We start from the raw sequence: 19,246 nt of genomic DNA, 5'->3' as shown, positions 1-19,246 counted from the left end.
GAGCTCAAGGCCCAGCCTAGGAAAGCCAAGACTCAGCCCCTTCCCCCTCTTGGCATGGATCAGAGCGAAGCGCAAACATGGCTCTTTATCAATAAACACACACATGCACCTGCGGAGCCACCTGGTGACCCTCTGGAGAGGGCTTCCTCTCTGGCCACTCCGCCGAGCCCCAGTGTGGGTACAGCTAACAATGCCTCCCGCCACGTGCCCCTGATTGAAGCAGCCCCCCCAGCAGCAGGGACACTTGCTCGATTGGTCACCAGCCAGCACAGCCTCCCAGAGGCCTCCTGGCGAGCACCTCAGCCATGGGGAAGAAGGCAGGGGTTGACAGAGACCTGCTCCAGGCATCCCTGGAGGCCCGGCTCAATCCCCACCCCAGAGGGGTCAAGAGGGCCTCGCTGGGTGAGAACGTGGGGTCCAGTATGAGGGATGCAAGGGCTCCTCTTCTGACACCTGATTCAACAGCAGCACATTGGCATCTGCTGGGCACTGTAACAGCGTTTTACACACACTTGGTCACCGTCCCGTTTTACAGAGCGGACACTAGATAGAGCTCAGGGTAGTGAAGGGACTTCCAATAACCCATGGTTCTTTTTTTTTTTTAATTTTTTTAAATGTTTTTATTCATTTTTGAGAGACAGAGATACAGAGCGCTAACAGGGGAGGGAGTGAGAGAGAGAGAGAGGCCCAGAATCCAAAGCAGGCTCCAGGCTCCAAGCTGTCAGCACAGAGCCAGATGCGGGGCTCAAACCCACGAACCGTGAGATCATGACCTGAGCCAAAGTCAGACACTTAACCGACTAAGCCACCCAGGCGCACCGCCCCCTCACCCCCCCCACCGAAATAGCCTGTGGTTCTAAGCTGCAGGGCTAGCATTTGAACCAGTGTTGTCCTCTGGCTCCAGCCCTGTGTCCTTCCCCCTGCCAACATAGGCAAAACCTCATTAATTGAAAAATCTGGGTTGGTTAGACTGGTGCAAATGAGGAAGAGTTATTTGCTTTGTACAAGGGTTCCTACAGGATTCCCTTAAATAGTTCTCTTCCTTGTTCCTTGAAGGCGATCTGACTTTTGAAATTTGCTGAGTAGTTTGTAACCTCAGTAGGAATACAGACCTACCGGGCCCCACCCCCAGAGCTAGTGAATCAGAATCTGCATTTTGACAAGTCCCTAGTGATGCATGTGCACATTTAAAGTCTGAGAAGGCCCAGGCGAGGATCGCTGCTAAGGAGATAGTGTGTGTCAGAAGGAAGGGACCCGGAGTGAGGGCTGAGGCCCCTGGAGCACGGAGCTGGATGAGCCAGCCTGGCGTGGGATCCCCAGGCCAGTCTGCCGCTCTCAGCACCGCCCCACACTCTCTTTGTGTGCACGGACACCAGGTCTCCCCCCCTGCACTCCTGCCACAGGAAGCTGTCCATGCCCGGGACCACCCCCCGCCAGACCCCCGGTGCTGGCATCCCTCCCCTCTTGACAAGGGTCTTGGAACATAGATGTTTGAGGCACATCCTCTGGGGTGATGGGTTGGATCCTCCAAGTAGCATGCACATGTCCTGGTGCCCAAGACAGGACCTCCTGGGTCACTTAGAGGCACTCAGGGCTTTAGAACACGTGGACCCGAGCCTGAATCCCATATCCACCGCTGGTTGTCCTGTGACCAAGTGGATACCCCACTTGTCTGCACCTGTTCCCTCCTCTAAGATGGGAAGGATGGCGACCACTGCCCTTTGCAGCTTATTGAAGGCCCCGTTCGGTTCCTGGCCCTGGGAGCTCTTGGACTGTTGTAGGGTCTAGAATCTGATAACCTTGAAGGACTCACCTTCCCGAAAATTCCATTGGTAATTGCAAGTTTCTTCCGTTTGGCCTAAACCAAGGGCCAAAAAGCTTTGTAAAGGGCCAGGTCGTATTTTAGGCTTTTGAGGCCCTAGGTCTCTGTCACAGCTACTCTGCCATCGTAGAGCAGAATGCAGCAGAATGTGAGTGGGCACAGCTGTGTTCACATAAAATATTATTTATAAAAACAAGCAGCAGCTGGATTTGCCCTGTGGGCCATAGTTTCAGCTCCCGGCCTCTACTAACGTAGCTCAGAGCAGGTGAAGTCTGCTTATCTCAAAGGGGCCAAGGAAGGGCTTTTAGCCAAGAAGTCACCCTGGTCCACTAGCCCAAGGCAGAGGGTCAGAGGTGCCCCAAACAGATGCTGGAGTTTGGGATAGTAGCCTGCAGAAAGCATCAATGCCTTCATTCTTAGGGGGACCCCAAGCACTGAATAGGTGGGGAGTAGAGGAACAGTCAGAACAGGGTTCTGTCAATCCAAGAGGTCTTTCCAGAAGAAAGTGCCACAAATCCCCTACTGCTGAATGCCCCACAGTACAGTTCGCTACTCATTGCTAGACTCTGTGAGCTTGGGCCAGTTACTCGTGGTCTGTGTTTTGATCCCACCTCAGTAAGACGGGGATGGCACCCCCCTCAGAGATTGCTGGGCTTTGTGACTGGGCTTTATCAGCCGTAGCATGCTCTTATCAACCCAGTAGGCCTCATCATCACTATCATTGTTCTTAGAATCATAGTACTGAACAAATGTATAATCATAAAGTAAGGTGGTCTCAGACAGAGGTGCACACCTGGGCAGGGAGGAGGGTGTAAGGCAGGTACTCGCCACGCCCTGGCCGGGAGGTGGTCCTAAAGAGAGAAGGTGTACATCCTGCAGAGGAGAAGGGGCCACTGCAGGGATTTCTTAGGTCCCAGGGAGGCTCACCCAGGCCCTTCCGCTGAATCTTCCGTTGGGGGAGGTTCCGAAAACCCCACTTCAAAAACAAAGCCTGGCAAGCTCTCACGCCTGTCACCTTCAGCCCAGGGAACACTTGGGGTGGGCAAGAGGACCAGAGAGCAGGACAGTCCTGGCTGGGCCTCTCAGGGTGTAGTGCTGGGCCAGGTGGTCCACAGAGGCCAGCTAGGGTTGGCCTGGGGGCGCCGCCACCTGGATGAGGTGTCCCGGTGAGTGGGCACCCATCCCCTCCCTGAGGCCACTCCTCCTCGGCCCCGAAGACTGCCGCCACAGAGCTGATCGGGAACCAGCCCCAGAGTGGGGGGCGGGGCGGGTAATGTGGGTGGAATTAACTAGGCTTGTGTGTTCACCACCCTATTGGCCGCATCCTCCTCGCTCGTAAGCTAATTTTAGCCATCCATTCTGCTTCTGTTACCATTTATAAAATGAGAATGTCAAATGCAATATTAAACAAGCAGGATGAAGGCAAAAACAGGAAATGCCAGAGAGGCACTTAATAAATGAACCTCGTGTTTACGAGCGAGAGGGAGGTCCTGCACCCCCCACCCCCACATCACGCAAGCACATGTTTGTGTACCGGCTCTGTCCCTGCGGGTGGAGGGGTTTGCCTGTTGAGGGAGGAGAGGGTGGGGAGGCCGGGGTGGTAAACGTTTGCTGCTCTTCAGGCAGAAGCAATTGGGCCTGCGGGGAGGTGGCCTCCCAGTCACACAAGTTCTGGCTCCTTCACCCTTCCTCCGTCCTCTGGGAAGGTCACTGCAGGGGGCCTGGGGAGGGTGGGGTCCTTCTGCCTCTCTTGGTGGCCCAGCCCCTCTGGACTTTCCCACGTGTGCTGCTCTCTGCACACCATCCACAGCGTGTGGGGTCAGCAGGGGGCATGGAGACCACTGGGAAAAGCTGTTTCCCTTTCCCTGCACCCCTTCTCTGGGGCCTGTTCTTCCTTTCACTTCACCCAGCTGCTCTGCCCAACTTCCCAGGCAGGTGCAAGCTAATGCTCAGCCACCTCTCTCTCTCTCTCTCTCTCTCTCTCTCTCTCTCTCTCTCTGTCTCTCAAATAGAGAAATTAGGGTCGCCTGGGTGGTGCAGTCGGTTAACCATCCAACTTCGGCTCAGGTCATGATCTCACAGTTTGTGAGTTCGAGCCCCACATCGGGCTCTGTGCTGACAGCTCAGCCTGGAGCCTGCTTTGGATTCTGTGTCTCCTTCTCTCTCTGTCCCTCCCCTGCTCACACCCTGTCTCTCTCTCTCTCTGTCTCTCAAGAATAAACATCAAGGAAAAAAAATTTTTTTTGAATCCTATAAATATAGAAATTAAGGCTTTTGCAGGGTCTCTGGCAACGCCCCCCAAGGGCTGGGGGCGCGCAGCCAGCCTCGCGGCTGCCTTTGGGCACCTGCTGGAGGCAGAGGTGTCTTGTCACTTTGAAATGCCCTTGCAGGTTCCCAGAAATAAAAACAACAGCTGCTGCTGCCACCATCAGCTTTTTCCCCAAATAGTGCAGTCTGTGAAGCGCCTTTTGCGCACCTTGCTGACGAAAGCAGGAAGACCGGGCCCTACCTGGCCAGTAGGTGGGGGTGGGAGAGGTAGGGAGAAAATCGATGGCGGGGTGCCAAGAGACTGCCGGGCGGGGGGGCGACGGCCACTTTCTGCCTCTCTGCTCCCTGGGCTTTGCGACTTCAGCACAGATGTGAACTGGCTTTATCACCTTCAGAGATGCTCACCTAGGCTCCCGTGGCGGAGATTAAGGCATGCCCCAACCTTTATCCGGCGCCAACACTTACAGGATTAGCTGCTTTAATTTCTTCGCTCACTGCAGCCCTGTGGGGCGGTGGGCACTACTGTTACTCTGTTTTATAGATGAGAAAATTGAGGCACAGAGATGTCAGGCAGCTGGTTCCTGCTCAGAGCTCGCGAACAGAGCAGAGATTTAGAGCCAGGAGCCTTAGCCTCTAAACTAGACTAGTGGAAAGGACAGGCCCCCGCCCTCAGGTCCAGATGGAGCGGAGGCTGCAGTCACAGGGGTGTGTGTCCCCGAGGGTGCTGGGGACCCGCTCCGCTCCACTCCCTGCCCAGACTCTGAGCCCTTGTGAGGGAGAGCCACATCCTACTGGATTCATTTCTGTGTCCACACCCGGCCCCTGCCTGCTAAATGGGAGGTGTTAATAGTATTGGTTTATAACCTCCTTCGCTTTGTCATCGCTGAGTTTAATAAAACAGAGGAAACAGTGGATGAAATTAAGTCTGGAACGAGGACGGGGGTTGGCCTTGTAGAAGGAATCGCGTGCAAACGGGCTTTGAAGGCTGGCTAGACGGTGGTAGGGAAGGGCTGTGCGGGCAGGGCCTGGGTAGCCGGTGGCCCAGAGGTGGGGACGGGTTTGGAAGTCGGGCACCTGGGATCGAGTCGTAGATGTGTCCTTCCCGGCCTCATCACCTTGGGCAAATCCATTCCTCAGGGCCTCAGTTTCCTTTTCTGTTGTCACTTCGGGCTGATAAAGCCAACTCAGAGGAAATGAGTTGATCAACGAGGGTACTGAGAACAGTGGGTGTTCTCTGAGAACGTGTGTGCCCTGTACTGTGCCTTGTATGTGTTACGTGTTCCTATCACTCTGTGTGCATGCTGTACGTGAGGTGATGTGTGTATACACACACGTGCACGCTCACGAGGATCTCGTGGCCGGACTGAGCACGTAAAGAGCGCTCCGTAAACAATGTGTTCCTTCCTCCCTACAGTAATCCTGCTGACTGACCGGGGAGATAGAGTCCAGATCTCGTGTCCTGTGGGCCTCTCAGGGCTTCTCACAAATGGGTCTGGGTCGTTCATAGCAAGCGTGTGCCCTTTGTAAGGTGGATGTTTCTGCCGGCGGCCTTTACCTGTCTAAGCTGGCACGTCCGTCTGGTTTGCACAGTAGGCCCTTTCGTGAGGGTCTCTTGGCAGGAGGACCCTTTTCCAGTAGGGCAAGACAAGTTATCCTGTACATATGGGTTCTCTGGTACTTGGCCACAGGCTGGGCCCCGTCTACAAGGACAGTGCCTGATGGAGATGTCTGGGAGGGGGAAGCGAGGGGACAGAACATAGAACTCGCTTGCTGCTACCGGAAGTGCCCAGCTGAGAGGCTTCCCTGAGTCCGCTGGGGGGCGGGGGGGTGGTAGGCAAGGCAGGATAGAGAAGCACCCTCCCCTTGCTGGAGTCACAGGCGGGTCTTCCCAGGGCAGCCGCCAGGATCTCTGGGTGTGACTCCTGCACTTCCCATGATGGTGTCTCGGGCCTCGTCCTCATCCAGCCACACGCTCCTGCCGGTCGTGACTCCATTCTGCCTCTAGCCATGGACAAGTACAGCGGCTGGAGGGAATGGGAACCCTGGAGCAGACAAGGCAGCCTGACTCTCTGAAGGTCACTCAGCGGGAGATGCCTGGTGGGTCCATCTCGAGCTCCACACTGAGGAGGACCATGGCCCTGCCTGCCCTCCCAAGCCCTCCCCGCCTCCTCACTGGGCCCTTTCTATGCTCGTCGCTCGCACCTTGCTACGCCATCAGCCTCCTTCCACAACTCATTCGGCAGCTGCCTTGAGCAGGGCCAGCTCCCTGACTATGAGGCCTGAGCAGCTACGAGACCCTGTGTCCAGAAGGGCCTTGCCGGTTTCACTACTGCCACCACCAGCTCCTGTAATGATTGAACAAAGGGCCTCTCCTCTTCATTTCCTAGTGACCTGAACAGTTTCTAGCACGTTCCGTCGCTGCCATGCTCTTGAGGCTAACTCCTGGTACGGTGCAGAGGGCAGGACAGTAGAGACTCTGTTCTTCGCCTGAGTCTCTCACCTTGCGTCTTCATTGTTCTGTAGTTTCCTTGAGAGCAGCACCTGCCCCACCCCCCCGCCCCGAATCTTGGTTATGAACCTATAGAAGTCCCATGAAAGGTGTTGCCCTCCTACACGCTCCAGAAAGGCTTCTGACTGGCAGAGAGGTCAACAGAGAACAGTGGGTAGGACAGAGAAAGCCTGGCCATGGGACAGCACAGGCGGTGCGCCGAACCGTGTGTGGTCTCTGGGGGTACGGCTCAGTCCTCCGGCCTCACCAGAGAGAGCTGGGCTCCAGGCAGGACCCCAGATCTTTACACTGGAGTGGCATCTCCCCTGCCCTGTGCTTTCCCTGGAACCCGCTTGGGGCCTGTCTCCCAGAAGAGGTGGTCGGCTTGGGGCTTCAGAGAAGCGGTGTCGGGCTGGAATCCTCTGGAACCTGACTGGAGAGGTGCGGCCTGAGTTGGAGGAGAAGCTGATCTTGGGGCAAGACCAGGTCAGGCTCCTGTCTTTCAGGAAGTTCCACAGAAGGTGCTGCGCACGGGCACCACCACCCCCTCCCCCGCCAAGCACTCACCCGCCCGGAAGGCCTGCCCTTTGTTCCCTTCCCTTCCACCGGCCACACAGTCAGTCCAGGTTGGTCTCTCTGGACACTAGTGAATTTTATCCTCTGACATGGGCTCCTCTCCCCCTGGGGGAGTACATCGTTTCTGATGTGCCCAGTTTGGGGTGAGAAGTGAAGCTGCAAACACTAGCCTCCAGGCCACACAGGGTTGCCTCGTCCTGGGTAGTAAATCAAGGCCACAGCCGCAGGGCTCGGGTTTCCCCAGACCAAGGCCCCCGACTGGTTTCCCTCCCAGCCCCAGGGCCATGTGCTGACTGGGGCCGTTTATGTAGAAACCAGGGAAAAAACAAAAACCTTTTCACTTCCCAGACCTTGGCATCGTCCTCAGACTGCCAGCCTCTTCCAAAAGGTGCCCGGCAGGGAGCTTGCCTCAGCAAGGGCTGCAGGCCAGTTGGGCGAGGCGGCCACTCAGAGTAGCTACAGGGAAGCCGTCCCCACGAAAGCCCCACTATCTTCTTCAAAAGCCGATGCTAAGTGGTCCCCCTGACGAGAGGGTGTGGCATGGGACCGGCTCCCTGGGCACGGGCCATGGCATCAGGCGGACCTGGCTTCCAACCCGGCCTTACCACACGTGGTCTGGGTCTGCAACCACAGCTGAGGTGTCTAAGGTCCCTGGACCTCAGCTTCCTGTTCTGTAAGATGCATTTATACCTATAAAGGACATCATGGGGTCCCCGGACAGAATAAGACCATGGAAGTTATATTAGATAGAAGCATCGTGTCCGTGTGTCCGTCCTGAGGTGGGTAACCGTACCATGGTTATGTAAAGACATATGTTTACGTTTAGGAAATGCATATCATCACGTACACACTGGACTCTCATAAGGTTCAGGGAAAAACATTCACAGGTATAGATGTGGGTAGAGACACGCCTACAACTGTCCTTTGTACTGTCCTCGCACTTCTTCTGCGAGTGCAAAACTCTTTCTACATAAAGAGTTGGAAACAGACCTCCTTGCTGTGTTGGGTCCCGATGGGCAGAGGCGCCCCACCTCGGCAAGCAGCCAGCACAGAACGTCAGAAACCACACACGCAGGCCCACGTCCGGCCTCTGATTCATCCTCTAGAGGAACATGCCGCTGCCCTAACTGTCCTGCCGCTGCCCTAACTGTCCTGTCGTTAAAGGGTCCCGCTAGATCAGCTAAATCACTCCTCTTGTCCCGTAACTGTGCAGACCACACCCACTCCTCCAAGGCCAGTTTGCCAAACAAAGCAGCCTATTTGAAGATCGAAAATTTAAGGCAAACCCTACCTTTGGAGGGGTTGGCATGCCCTTGGCATCCGGCCCCTGGCATAGGGTTGCTTCGTGGCTTTACCAGCCGTGAAACTGGAAAACGGAGACCTCGTCTTGCTAATGTGAGCTGTCGGTCACAAGTGGCTCTGAGGCTCCTTACAAGCACGGATTCAAACAGAATTTCCTGCAAAATCTCTTGCCCCTCCGACCACACTGCTTTTTTCCAGTCGTGTTTTGGAGCTGTAGCCGTTGTGAGAAGCTGCCGAAGTGGGTTCTGAGGACCAAGACTTGGAGATAGATGTTCCTTCCACAGAATCTGCCCCCGCCCAGGGCTACCCCAGAGAGAGCACGTACCTTAAGTGGGGTTCTGTTGGGGGCAGGGCTGAAATCGCTGGGACGAGAGGCCTGGTCAGCAAGAGGACCCTTGCTTCTGTTGACCATGGGAAGTCAGGCACTTCCTTCCAGGCTGCCCCCTCCGGGCGCTCCCATGCCTGCCTCGTGCCCCACGGTGGAAGCGGGCCTCAGCGCCCACTAGCCCAAGAACCCAGCCAGACAGAGCCACGGCTGGGAGGAGGGCCTCCCGCTGTCCTGTCTGCTCGCTGCTCTTCACGGATCTCGCGTGGTAGTTAGTCTCCGAAGACAGCCCTGTGGTCTAAACTCCCGGTATGCACACCCTGTGTGGTCCCCTCCCACAATCTAGGCCGACCAGGTGTAACCAAGAACATGACGGAAGTGGCAGTGTGGCTCTCAGGCCTAGGTTATAAGAAGCCTTGCAGACTCTGCCTTGGTCTCTCGGGATTCTCATGCCAGGACAGCCCCTCTCTGGGACTCAGCCACCACGCTATGAGAAGATGGAGAGCTGCGGGGAAGCCAGAGGTGGGTGCCTCCCATGGACGGTCCCAGCCGAACCTAGACGTCACCTGCCGTGTGAGTGAAGAAGCCCCTGAGTGAACCTCCAGCTGAGTCCGGGCTTTGGCTCCAGCCCCAGCCACCATCTGACCACAGCTACATGAGAGACGACACCAAGAGCCCCCCTGGGCCCAGTCTGCTCACAGAACCACAAGAAAGCACGATCCACCGTTAACTCGGCTGTTACTCAAGGCCACGAAGTTTGGAAGTTGTTAGGTACACAGCAGTAGATCCCAGGGATGTCGTGTGTGGCCAGATGACCTGAGTGTGTGACTGGAGCTGGGGAGACAGGCTGGTGTTCCCCCTTTGGGTTCTGACTGTAACTGGGGGTATTCGTGCCCGGTTCTCTAGCTTGCACGGGGCCCAGTGGGAGGGTAGTGGGGGTGGGGGAGGGTGACCCAAATGTGGTCTCACTCAAGACGCTCCAGAGGCTGGCAGGCCCGAAAATGACAGGGAGGCAGGTTGACCTATGAGTATGTGCTTTAATGTTAGGAGAACAAGACAGTCAGAACCTGTTCTCTTCGACAGAATGAGAGCTCTCAAGGTGGAGGCCTGCCTTATTTATGTCTGCTTTGCCCACAGCCTAGCACTTGTCAGGCACATTGAGTCCCTCAGCGTGGTTGAATTGAGAAGACTGGGTTTCCATGACCCTAACGAGCATGTGAGTCAGTGCATGCTCTGAACGGGACATCACAAGGGACCAGGGAAGTAGGGGCAGACCCTGGAGCCCTACTCCCTGAGAACTCACAGTCTGATGGAGGAGGTGAGGCTTCTGCCAGTCCGATGGGGGAAGGACATAGTTTTCATCCTCAGCAAACCTCTGACCCACACTGCAGGGACTCAGAATGCAGGCAGAGAATAGCTATTCCCTCTTTCCTCTTGTGTGTTTTCAAAGGAGCTGGGGGCTGGGTGGGCAGGCCTCCTGGTCCAGAGAGATCTTTTGAGAAACCTTCAGCGCAGGCCAGGCCAGGCCAGGCTCCCTGGTGCGGCAGCTACCTTTCCCTGTCACTCAAGTGCCCAGGACGTGCCGGGATCCCCCAGAGAGTGCGTGTGCCATGGCCCCTGGCCTCGGGGAGCACTCACAGCTGACATAGCGGGTGGTCGACCGAACCCACGCAGCCGCCGCTGCCCAAAACAGCACCAGCAAAGACAGAGCAGAATTAAACGGAGCTGCCAGCCCTATTCAGTGAGAGGGAGAGTAGGTGGGTTTGTTTAAAATACTCCCATTACAGTCAGTTAACCTTTATGTTCCCTAAATGAAAACTGTATAAACCTGAAATTTTCGTTGATCAGGTTGCCTAGGAACAGGCAGCAGGTTTTCATAAGACAATGCAATAGATTGTCACCGATAGGGCCATTAGGAAGTGAGCTGGTTAGCGGTATTATTCCGGATCCCGGTGCTGGCGTCAGGTAATTATCTGTCTGCCTCTGCAGAGCACACCCATCTTCCTGGGCTCGGGCAGGCTCTTGCAAATGAGCTTTCTCAGCCTGCTTCGGAGTCCCAGGGATGGAGCGTAGGAGCAAATTGTCATCCTGGGCTTATGAGAGAAATCTGAAAGACCAATTCTGATGAATGTATTTCGTTTTAATCACCTCTCCTTACCACTACTTGCAACAGTAACACTCAAAGCAGAAAACTTGGCAAATAAACAGCAATAACAAAATGCACCGCGGAAGTGAAAGAACAAAGTCGCTCTAAGGCAACTTTGGTATGTCTTTGTAATATTTTCCCCATATAGGATATGCATATACGCTTATTTATCTTCCACAAAGATCCTATCCCCATATATGATATGCATCTACACTTACTTATCTTCCCCCCACCCCTTACATTTAGGGTGACCAACCATCCTGGATTGAGGGTTTCCCAATACTGTTACATGTTATTATCAGCATACTTTTCTGTGGCTTCATAGCTTTCAGTCAGCTTGGATGAACCAAAATTGGCTAACTGATTCCCTGTTCTTGGACATTTAGGGTATTTCCTTTAGGAAAGTATTATAATCAGTGCTTGTCACCACAGTAGCCTTATCCGTATAAGTTTATTCTTATAAAGTAGGATTTTATCCTGCAAGTAGGATTATTAGGTCAAAGAATGCATACTTGTATGGCTTTCGATATTTTGTCTTGTTGCCCTCCAAAAAGATACGTGCTAATTCCTACCCCTCCTCCCCATACTCTCTGGGGCTCTGACATCAAGGAATCCTGTCATCACAGCCAAGCTGATAGATGAGAAGGTATCTTGTTTAGGAGTATCATTTGTGACGTGTGATATGAAAGATATGTCTAATTACTAGTCATTTGTGAATTGCTTGTTCATGTCGTTCACCCATTTCCATTTCGGGATGCTCATCTCTTTCTTTTTAATCTATAAAAACTCTTTGTATGAAGCTTATCAGGCATATTGAGCCTGAATATTGAGCCATTTTGTCCATGTTTTTAAAGACTGTGTGGTTATCACTCTTTAAAGAGCAAGAGTGAGTAATACCTGTTATCTGGTGTCTCTGAAAGACCAGTTAATATTTTAGGTAATTAAAGCTTCCCTCAAGCCTTAAGCACTAAAATATTTTCTTAATGTTTATTTATTTTGAGAGAGAGAGAGAGAGAGAGAGAGAGAGAGAGAGAGCATGCAGGGGACGGGCAGAGAGTGAGGGAGAGAGTGAATCCCAAGCAGGCTCCAAACTGTCAGCACAGAGCCTGGCCCAAGGCTCATTCTCACAGACCGTGAAATCATGACCTGAGCCAAAATCAAGAGTCAGACTCTTAACCGACTGAGCCACCCAGGCGCCCCAATGAAATATTTTTTTAATTCAAATATTTGGGATGGGAAGATTTGAGAGCTATCCATATCTCCAAAGTGGATAGCCCGTATAGGTCCCTTTAAAGCAAAGTATAAGGCACATAATGGAACTTCTTCATATCTCAGATACCCTGGCAACGATAGTAATTTTCTGTGTGATAGTGAGACCCTCAGCAGCTGTTGAGCCACGTGGAGTTTGGGCTCCTATGCCATCTGGCCCCCTTTTAAATATGGTACCTGATTCTTCTCTTCTCTCCCTCGCTGTCAGACTGTCATGCTGATACTTTTTGCTTCCATAAGCAGCCCTGCCCTACAGCATCCCATCTTCATCAGTGACGGGGCTGATTGCCAGTTAACGATGTTTGTTAAGTTTGTCTGTAAACTCAAAGAAGTAAGCACAGAGCAGGCATCTGAAACACGCTCTTAAAAATAGTGCAGCTACTTCAGCAGGCAACGGTTTTACCTCTCCCCTGGAGTTTGTATTCTACATCATTAAGGTGGTTAAGTAAGTGACTTCTGGGTTGTGTGAGCAGAATAGGATTAAGAAATTTTGGAGGCAGAAGGGAAATGGGAAAGATTAGCAACCACTCGAAGACGTAGCTGCAGAATGAGAAACCGGTAATCCAGATGGACAGAAGCGGTGTTTAATGTCATTACTTCTCCCAGGAGCATGCTGGGGCAGGTTTTATGGAGACGGTGGCATCGCTGACCTAGAAATTTTAAAACTCCAGCTTCCAGACCTGCACCAGCCAGGATATGGCTTACGGCACATTACGCAAGCCTGCCGGTGTTCAGTTTTGTCATCTGTGAAATGGAGCTAAAACTAACTGGCCTGTGTCTTTAATAAGAGAGAGAATCAGGTGGCCTGATGGGAAGGGTCACCGGCCTGAAGGAATTTGCAAGCCTGTGAAGGGCCAAACAGTCGTGAGGGACTTTTACTACTGCTATTGTTTTTCTTCACAGATACACCCAGCAGCCATCGTCTGCACACGTCCCAGTCTGAGCACTCAGCGCCAGCACGTGTGTCTTCAGCCCGCGTCCCTGCCACCCCTCTAAACCCAATTTCATCCTTGTAGGTTTCTCCAAAGCAGGATTTGCAACAAGTGGCGTGTTTTCTTAAATATTTGTTTTGCAGGCCATTTACTCGGCTTGGCTATTTTTACAGTGAATAAGGAGCAAGGCTAAAAATACCTTAGCTGGTAACCAGATCCGTTCTGCATTTGACATTTACGTGGAATTCATTTGCATCTCATTTGTTCGCCTTTCTGTTTAACAGGTAGAATGTAAGAAAGCTCAGCCTAAGGAAGTCATGTTCCCACCGGGGACAAGAGGCCGGGCCCGGGGACTGCCTTACACCATGGACGCGTTCATGCTTGGCATGGGAATGCTAGGTGAGTCTGGGCGGGACCCTGGGGACACAGCAGAGCCATCACGGACTATACACCCAGCCGGGTCATCTACCAGTTGGGCAAGCTGCCTTACCTCTCTGAGCCTCAGTTTCCTCGTCTGTAAACAAAGGTGACAGGCCCCTTTGCAAGGCATCTGTAACCATTAAATGAAGAGAGATAGATACATAGACAATAGATGGATAATAGATAGGTAAATAGGTAAGTAGGTAGGTAGATAGGTGATAGATTGATGATTGATAGATAGATAGATAGATAGATCATCTTGTCCCATGCCTGGCTCATAAGAGCTGCTTGATACTATTTTATCACCTTTCCGCTCCCTTTTCAAAAGGAGAAAAGCCACCCCCGGGCCTCACTCCTCTCTACTAACTGGGCGTTCTTAAAGACCTAAGGACGCCTCGCGGCTTCACCTGTGTGAGCTGAGGCTACATTTTCTAAAACTTGGGAGAGGAGGGGGAGTGATGAAGGTGGGCTATAATCCTGTCTATTTAAATGATTAACATTTTTTCTCTTGGGATATCGGAATTTGCATTTAAATGGATGTTTTAAATGGCCTGTTTTACTCTTTATTTGCCAAAAAAAAAAAAAAAAAAAAAAAGATGAAAGACAAAGTGTGTTTGTTCTGACAAAAAATGATCTCTCCTGGCTTTTAGAGAAATTAAGTTGCATATTATGCCCCTTCCTTAAAGGTATCTCTGTCCGTCCCGCGCAGATAATTGAAAATCTTACCGCTTAAATGGCATGAAAAATGGAGAAAGAAGTGGAGGAGCGTAATGGTGTGGGTCGCAACAATAATTAGAAATTTCAAGGCGAGAGAACGGTATTTTAGTGCAAGTTATTGTGTGTCGGGAAAATACTAATTAAATGGGATAAATGGTAGTTAATGGTAAAATTCCATTCAGGCACAGGATCTGTCTAGTTTTAATGGATTTTCATTTGGTTTGGCTGAGTCCTCCTTCTATATTGTTTGATCGGCTCTTTGTGTGTTTTCAGATTTGCAGCTCTTTGAATCGTTCCTGGCTCAATTTTAAATGTATAAAACTAAAAAAAAAAAAAAATGTATAAAACTTTTCTTGGTGTTATAAATTCTTAAAAAGAACTGTATCTATTTTGTCTGAGGAAATAACAAGGGGAGGTAAAGTTATTTTGTGGAACTTTAAGAAATGGAAAGAGATGCCATGAGAATTCCTGAAACTGGCTGGAATGGTACTTACTTCTTCTGGAAGGAATTCTTTCGGTTTAACCAAGTTTTCAACGTTTTTTTTTTGTTTTGTTTTTTTGTTTTTTTTTGGGGGGGGACAGAGAGAGACAGAGCATGAACGGGGGAGGGGCAGAGAGAGAGGGAGACACAGAATCGGAAACAGGCTCCAGGCTCCGAGCCATCAGCCCGGAGCCCGACGCGGGGCTCGAACTCATGGACCGCGAGATCGTGACCTGGCTGAAGTCGGACGCTTAACCGACTGCGCCACCCAGGCGCCCCATCGGTTTAACCAAGTTTCGATGGAAATTCCTATGTACTTCTTTAAAAATTGGCCAAACGATTCTAATGCTGATCTAGAAGAAGAAACACAGGAGACTAAGGAAATGTTTTCAAAAAAGTAATGAGAAAAGGCCAGTTTGACCAAATAGCAGAACATAGCACAAAGCTACGGTAATTAAGTGGTGTGGTATATAGGGACGTGCCTGTTGATAGAAAGTTAAAGCACCTGAACTAAATGTATTTCTGTGTGTGAGTATCATTATTATACAGAAATGACTTTTTAAAATCAGTGGGAATTATCTCCTGGTTGGCTAGGAGACACTTGGCTAGCTCTTGCTTAAAAAGTCATTTTTATGTAGTTTTTACTCTATGTTGTATACCAAAAGAAGGTCTGAATGGATTAATAGTTTTAAATTTTAAAATCACATCTTAAAAGAGTTGCCACCTGCTGGCATGGGGAGTCTTGAATTTTCAAGGTTGAATATAAAGGCCCTGGGGCATAAATCCTTTTTAGGATCAGATCTTCAGAAGTGCCCTATCTTTCTGAGTCTAACTTGATGCCCTTGACATGCTGAGGAAAATGGACTGTTTTCTTCAGGTGCAGAGGCGTGAGGCGAAGCCAGCTCACTCTTGTCAGTTGCCACAGAGCAAAGGTGCAAAGGTCACCGTTCGCCCCAGACTGTGTAGGCAAGGGCTGGGGACCGATGTCTCCATGGACACCCAAGCTCGGATCCCTGAACAGAGGGCACCCAGTGGTTTTAAGATGGGAGCCAAGGCAGGGAGGCTTTGTCGAATCTGGGAGGTGTTCAGGGGCGAGTAGGCTTTGAGCACCTGCTGCATGCGTTGCCCCGGGCTGGTGCTGGGAGACAGTGCTTATTAACAAGGCGGATGTGGTCCCTACCCTCTGAAGCTCGTGGTCCGGTGAGCGTGACAACAGTTAACAGCTAATCCTACAGATAGTTATCCTCATAGAGTTATGGGGTGCTTTAGGAGCACATAATAGAGAATAGAAATCAGTCTGAGGAATCAGGGAATACCTCCCTGTGGAGGTGACCTGTTAGCGGAGCTGAGAAGGTGAGCAACCGAAGGGTGATCCAGACAGGAATAGCCTTAGAAAGTCAGGGTCCCCGTGTGGAAACCTGAGAGCCCACTGGCCTGGCGGAGGGGTCACGTCCACACGGGGCATGTGAGAGGAGGAGTGCCAGGCTCGGTGCCTCCAGGATTAGCTTTGACCCAGCTGGTGATGGGCAAACCCTCGTGGTCTGCTTCTTGAGGGAGGGATGTGTGATGAGTGATGAATGGCAGGAACTCACTCCCCTGCCCCACTTATTTTCCCATCTCTCATGGTTGAAGTTATGCCATCCCTGAGCTGCAGTAAAGAAGTAATTGTTGGTTAAAAATGTTGTCGTGGTTGAATCTATTCGTCCTTGAGTTATGACCTCCCACGGGCCACCCCCCCCACCAATCGACATCCCTGCCACTTAAGGCTTTTGCCTTTTGCCCATGGAGGTCTGTTGAGGCTGTTACCAGGCAGAGCCCCCAGGCCTCAGCCAGCCCCACCTCCTGTCACAGAGGTTTTCCTCCTTCTCCAGTCAAGCATAGAGCCCTTTGGATGGAATTGGTGGTGTTAGCCTAGCCTCCACCAATTGGGTCGTGGGGGCTGGGTAAGCCAGTGGGGAGAGCCTTGGACTTGAGAACCAGGAGGTCTGGACTCCTCACCCCATGAGCTCTGTGACTTGGGACAAGTGACAACGTCTCTGTCCTTCGGTTTACCCCATCCTTAGATAGGAATATGGGAAACTCTCACTTCATAGGGTTGTTGATGATAAATGAAACCATATTGTGTCTAGCCAGTGCTACATTTTATCAAATCCAAGGTATCGTAGGTGGTTAAATTCATCTTTGTACAAACATTCAGAAAGAAAAATAAATATGCTGTTAATTAACCTGCACCAATGCTTTCTTATCACAATGACCGTGAGATAGAGCCTACTTTCCGAGATGTGCAAATGTGAAAAAATAAAAAAATGCGTGTCTTCCAGTCAACAAAATACAGCAGTACGTACTCAAATTGGGAGCTGTTATTAGTAAAGTAGTGGGGAGCCCCAGGCCTTCCCACCCAAGCAGGTGCCCAACACCCTTCCACAGTGCCCAACACCCTTCCTGCCAGTGACTGGGAACACAAAGCAGCAGGTGTGACTTGTGCTGTGGCACCTGTAGTCTCCTGCTCCATTCAGACCCTCAGCCCAAGGAGTTGGATTATCTTTCTGCCTCCCAACAAAGATCTGTGCACAGGGCTCCAGGCCTCATCAGACCCCAGTCCTCCTGAGGCCCCAGCTACTATGGTGAAGGCCTCCAGACATTCGCTGAGATGGCCTTCCTGAGAGCTGCCAGAATGTTCCCCCAGCCAGGAACCAGCTCAGCCCAAGGTCCAGGTGGAAGGGGTGAAGCACGCACAGCGCCAGGGAACACACTCACAGTCTCACGGCCTGGTTGGCCTCTTGCCTCCTCGGCCAGGCTGGAGTGTCTGCCGAGCCTCTGATGCACTTGCTGGAGACTCCCAGAGCTGCCCTTCGCTCGCATTGGCACAGCCTGGCATCCCAGGCCTCTGGACTCTCTGGGCAAGGAGAGTGCCATCTGCTCTTTCGCTTCTTCCCTCTTACCACGGTGGCATCGGGCGGAGTCTGATCCTTCGCTAAGGTGGGATGGCCTGACATGTCCCCACAAGTCACCTGGGTCTCCTCCCAGCCCCCATGGCGTTCATCTGTCCTTGGAATCACTACCATCACCCGTAACATGTCAATGCCATCACCATGACAGTTTGGCTGATGAACTCGGTGCGGACAGAAAAACATTTTTTAAGAGCTCTTTAATGAAATGAGGATTCAGTGATTGACATTTTTGTTGTTAGAAGAGCAGAAACAATCTGTAACCCTTGTACAGATTTTTAGAAGTGAGACTATTAAACCATGAAAGCTTTTAAATCCATTCGCTCGGCAAATATTTATTGAGCACCTACGAAGGGCAGGCACTGTTCTAGATGCTTAGAATGCATCAGGGAGCAGACATTCTAGGGAGACAACAGATACACTGGTCTGTAAATGACTCGGGAACTGTGAAGCTAATTTTTAAACACCCTTTAAGGTTTTCTCCGTGGTTGGGGAGATTGCATCGAAGGGAAGCTGATGAGCGTGTAGTCGCACTTTATTCTTTCTTGATCTCTCTTGATGTGGCTCTGCCTACGTCCTTGGGAGGAAACCTACAGCTGTTTTGGTTTTAGCTTTCAGAGCCTTTGACAGAATCTTAGAATAATCAGCCCGATGGGAATTGCTTTAAAAGAATGCAGGAGAGCGGTGGAGGGGTCGTTCTGAGGCCAGCTCTCCCTGCCTTTGAGCCGGACAAAACCAAAATCAACTGAGACCCTTGGAAAAGTCTTTTAGCAGCCTTCAGACTTTGTTCCACTGCCTTGCGGCGGCCAAGAGGTACCCACAATTATCCAGCTCGGTGCACTGGAATCTCTGGTTTTTCTTTTTAAATTTTTTTTAATGTTTATTTTTATTAGGAGGAGGAGAGAGAGAGACAGAGTGCAAGCAGGGGAGGGGCAGAGAGAAAGAGAGACACAGAATCGGAAGCAGGCTCCAGGCTCCGAGCTGTCAGCACAGAGCCCGATGCGGGGCTTGAACCCACGAACTGTGAGATCATGACCTGAGCTGAAGCCGGACACTTAACCGACTGAGCCACCCAGGCGCCCCTCTGGGTTTTCTTAATGAAAATCGACTTCATAAAAGCAAACAGATTATTGCTGATATATTTTTTTCCTTTTGGCCTTCTCTGCCCTCAGCCACATAGTCCTACCGCCTTTAACTATCTTGGCCTCACTGGGCACACTCTATTTAACATGTGTGATGCCGCTGGTAGAGTGCTACCTCGTTGCTGAGGCCTTGGAGGAGCTTCAATCTGCAGGCCCGGAAATAGACTCTGTAGACCAGCTGAAGAAAGCCTAAGGCATTCTTAACAATGCTCATACTGTGACGTCCCTGTGAAGTCTTGACCCATTGTTCCCCGACATTAAGCCCCTCTGAAATGAAAGGGAGAAAAAAATCATCATCTAGAAGAGACGAGCTGTAATCCTCGGGTGTTCACTCACAGATCAAAAGGAGATTGGCTGGAATTTAGAGCCGCTTGTCTAGACCCGTTTGTCTTTCCCCAGAATATCTGCTG

The 19,246-nt window shown here is 51.5% G+C and overlaps 1 protein-coding gene across 11 annotated transcripts in view; it reads left to right on the top strand.

Annotated features, from left to right (window-relative positions):
- Positions 1 to 19,246, top strand: part of MSI2 (musashi RNA binding protein 2) — a 394,348-nt gene that overhangs the window by 318,141 nt on the left and 56,961 nt on the right. For all 11 annotated transcript variants that reach the window (XM_023244138.2, XM_023244144.2, XM_023244146.2 and 8 more), the window contains exon 9: positions 13,413 to 13,527. In XM_023244138.2, the coding sequence (XP_023099906.1) occupies positions 13,413 to 13,527 (115 nt within the window). The remainder of the gene's footprint in view (positions 1 to 13,412; positions 13,528 to 19,246) is intronic.

This window comes from Felis catus, chromosome E1 (assembly GCF_018350175.1).
Source record: "Felis catus isolate Fca126 chromosome E1, F.catus_Fca126_mat1.0, whole genome shotgun sequence".
Lineage (NCBI taxonomy): Eukaryota > Metazoa > Chordata > Mammalia > Carnivora > Felidae > Felis > Felis catus.
This window is presented reverse-complemented; position numbering and strand designations above follow the sequence as displayed.